This window comes from Musca vetustissima, unplaced genomic scaffold (assembly GCF_032173495.1).
Source record: "Musca vetustissima isolate MV318-11 ecotype Yass unplaced genomic scaffold, APGP_CSIRO_Mvet_v1 utg103117, whole genome shotgun sequence".
Classification (NCBI taxonomy): Eukaryota; Metazoa; Arthropoda; class Insecta; order Diptera; family Muscidae; genus Musca; species Musca vetustissima.
This window is the reverse complement of record NW_026883355.1, coordinates 6,386-10,203: the sequence shown is the minus strand read 5'-3', so window position 1 is coordinate 10,203 and position 3,818 is coordinate 6,386. Positions and strand designations below refer to the sequence as shown.

The 3,818-nt window shown below is 34.2% G+C and overlaps 1 protein-coding gene across 1 annotated transcript; it reads right to left on the bottom strand.

The window, feature by feature from the left end:
- Positions 1 to 1,092: 1,092 nt before the first annotated feature.
- Positions 1,093 to 1,847, bottom strand: LOC133330216 (uncharacterized). Its single transcript, XM_061538680.1, has 3 exons — positions 1,833 to 1,847; positions 1,689 to 1,761; positions 1,093 to 1,631 (listed from the first exon to the last, which is right to left on the bottom strand). Exons 1-3 carry the CDS (start codon positions 1,845 to 1,847, stop codon positions 1,093 to 1,095), a joined length of 627 nt encoding a protein of 208 aa, XP_061394664.1.
- Between the last annotated feature and the right edge of the window lie 1,971 nt (positions 1,848 to 3,818).

Below are 3,818 nucleotides of genomic sequence, written 5' to 3'. Positions count from 1 at the left end.
TTTAATTTGTAAAACCAATACAGGTCCCAGTCCATAAATTGTCACGAAATTTTGCACCGATTTTGGAAAAAGAAGACTCCTGTTGTTTTTGTAAATTATCGTGTAATATTTATGGGATGAAATGGATAAAAACGTTATTTTGTCTCTGTTTCTGGTCGCTCTAAAGGACACAGTGATGACCCGAACATTACGTAATTTTAAACAGAGAAAGAATAAGCATGACTTCTTTGATTAACAGTTAGCGGGACAAATGAACCCAGACGTTTGTGAGAAAATGACCGAATTTGTATTCTATGGTGTATATATTTATTCTTGAAGGACATAGGCCGGAAAGGTTGATATTATTTCCATACGTAAATATTTACAGAGGTTTACCTATTCTGATATTACTTATTATTAAAATTTTGCATGATGTTCCGGTTAGGGTCCTGGACAACATTTACAATTTTCGGTGAAGATCGGATGATATATTAACTTAATAATTGTATGTTTTTCAGAATCAGAATTACAACAAAGGTGGAATGGAATCTGGCCAACTAATTAGAAGGGTTGTTCTGCTAATGAAAAGTCAATATTCAGCGGGTCAAATGTTTACCCCCTGAAAACAAGTTTCGAAAAAGATGAGCTGTTGACCTCTAATAGTTCAAATATCGCGAAATAATGCCCATGCTAGGATTATAGATCCGCAGAAAGTATTAATTCCCTGGTAGTTGTATAGGGTATAAAACTATACTAAAGGGTATACAACATCCGACTATACCCCTCCGATTTTATACTGGTATTATTTAGTTCCAGAAAACCCCTTAAAAGTTCCAAGTAAAAATTATATTAAATTTTGAAGATATAGTCAATTTATGGAGGATGACATTTTTTCTAAACAGTGTTTTTACGATCAGTAATAACACAAAAACTAATAGTGCGATCAGTACCAAATTTTAACACGTTACTCTAAAACGTATAACTAGCATAATTATTAAAAATATATGTTTTTTTTAATTTATATATTTAATTTATTTTTATATCTAAAAATTTAACAATCAATTTCAACAACAATTCATCAGTCTCTATATGCTATTATTTCCTTTTCCAAATTTAATGACGGAATACCGATGATGGCAAATAAGCATTCTGGGGAGTTTGAGCTGTGGCAGTACGAACAGCTGGCTGAGAAGCAAAGTTCAAAACTGGAGCAACACCGCCATTAACACTGTGAGATGAACCGCCCAAAGAATCGTATTGGCTTTGGATGGCACGTTGGGCATTGGCAGCATCTTCAGGGGTACGGTACTTGACGAAGTGAACTTCGGGTTTCTGGTTGTTGTTGGCACCCAATTGGTTAAGTTTGTTGGCCAATTCACCGAGATCGGATTGTTTGTTGAGCACATAGATAGCAGTTTCTTGTTGGGCAGCTTGTTTGGCCAAAGCCAAGGCAGCATCTTCCAAACCATTGTTTTCGGGTCCCTTGATGAAGACAACACGGAGTCCCTTCTTCAAGCTACCAGCAACACGTTCAGCGGCATGGGGATCATTGAATTCACCTTCCGGGGCAGAGAATGTGTAGAATTCCTTTTCCAATTCAGCAACGGGAGCAATGGCGGGAGCAACAACGCTAGCACTACCACCGCCAATCGCTCCGGTAGCGATGAATGATCCACTGTTGGAAGAACCTGGGATGAAAGATAACCCACTTTCGGAGTGTCCAACGGGTTGGTAGTTATAACCCAATTTGTCGGCACAGGCTACAGCCACTAAGCATAAAACCTGGAAGCAAATAGGAATGTCAAGTATTAGTCTTTAATTTAATCTCCGCTATCCTTAAACATTTAACTTACAATGAAGGTACGCATTTTTTGAAATTTATTTTCTTTGGATGATTGCTGTTTGAAAGCAAAACAATTTCTGTATATATCAATCGAAGTGACGATATTATTTATACTAATAAAGTTGTATGGAAAATAATATTTTAGTGTTTCATAAAAGAAAATATTCTCTTAACTTGTTCTCTTTTAGTTTCTGTAAGTTTGGCTAATTACCTCTTGAGATTTTTAACCACCACCTACAAAACATCGAAGATTTATGAAACATTGTTTGGGTGTATGTGTCGTTCAACTTGTTTCTCAATCCAAAGAGCGAATAACTGGTCATTAGTTCACATTGAAATTTCTTTGGGTCGGTAATTATGTTATATGCATATGTGTGTGTTTTAAAATATTCATAAGCCACAAATATTTTTCGGAAGTTTTGGAATTCTTTGTCTTTTTTGTTTTTATACATATAAACATTTAGCTGTTCATTTGTATTACATCCAATTAAGATAAACATCAATTCACGCTACTATTATTAACCTATGTTGTTATGTTTTTCGACTTGTTTTTGAAAGAGATCCGTAAAATACTTTCAGTTAGAGTTATTACCTTTTAAGATGCGTACCATTTCGGCGGAGTTTATGATGCATCTCGGTTGTGTAATCAGAATAAAGAATGATATGCGATATGTACCGTTTTAATTCATTTTTATAAGTTTGATTCAAAATTTGTCTTTGTGAAAATTGTATTGTGAAAGAAAGGAATTAGAAAATGCGACAATATATGTAATGTTGTGTGTAATATACAGTGTTGCCAAAACTATGTTCAGAAAAAATGCTAGATTTTTTTGAAAAAAATGCTAGAAATTTAAAAAAAGTGCCAGAAAAAAGTGCTAAGAAATTAAAAGAACAAAATTGTTAATATGTAATAATGAAATATTCATCAGAGACCCCATTTAATCTTAAAGACTACTCTTTGTCGATTTAGTCATGTCCGTCCGATTGAGGTCGTAATATTGAAAACAGAGATATGGAATTTCACCCATATATTGCACTATTCCTAGGATATTTGGTATTGGAAAATAAATATATCGGTCCTTTTTGGGTACACCATACCCCAATATTTGATTTTTTGAAGGGTTTGGGCACATTTTTCAACCTAATTTGCGGTTTTGTATTTCGGATTCTCCCTGGGTAGAAAGTTTTCTTACTAAATATGATCAAAATTGGTCCACTTTTAAGCGAAGCCCTCATAAACACGTTTTACAACCGCATTGGCTTTAATTTGATATTTTAAATTGAGTAAAAAATCTCCTTATCAGAAATTATTAATATAGGTACATACTTAGGGGTAGCTGGTTAACGGCAGGCCCAAAGTAACTTTAATTTCACATTGCCGGACTTTGGACGTTAGCATACGAGTACATATGTGAAGACAATTATCAATCAATTTCAATCAGACACCCGTTCGAAATACATATGGAAGCTATGGCTTCATCTATACCAATTTCAGCAAAACGCAATAACGTCGTTCAATTTGATACGCTGTGCAAAAAATCACACAAATATTAGGAGTTCGGTGCACCATTTATGCAAAATCGGGTGAATATATATGTATATTTGGGAGCTCTAAATCTGAATCGATTTTTCCCAATTAAATTTAATTCAATTTAATTCAAATTTAATTCAATTCGAATCAAAAATGCCACTTGTACTTTGTTTACAATTTAAAATGGACAGACGGACGGACATGCATAAATCGACTTATTATGATTCTATGCATATTCTCAAAAGGAACCATGTGTCTATCTCGTTTCCTTTTGCCTCTTACAAACATATGCACAAAGACATAATACTCTGTACCACAGTGTGGTGAATGGTATACAAATATATGTTTGCCGGAATTTTTCTATTTTGGTCCTGTTCGGTACTCTTAAGTGGTTATAACTTGTCATTCGGGATTCCCGGTGAATAGAAAACTTCTTTTCAGAAAATTCTAACATAAATTTTGAAT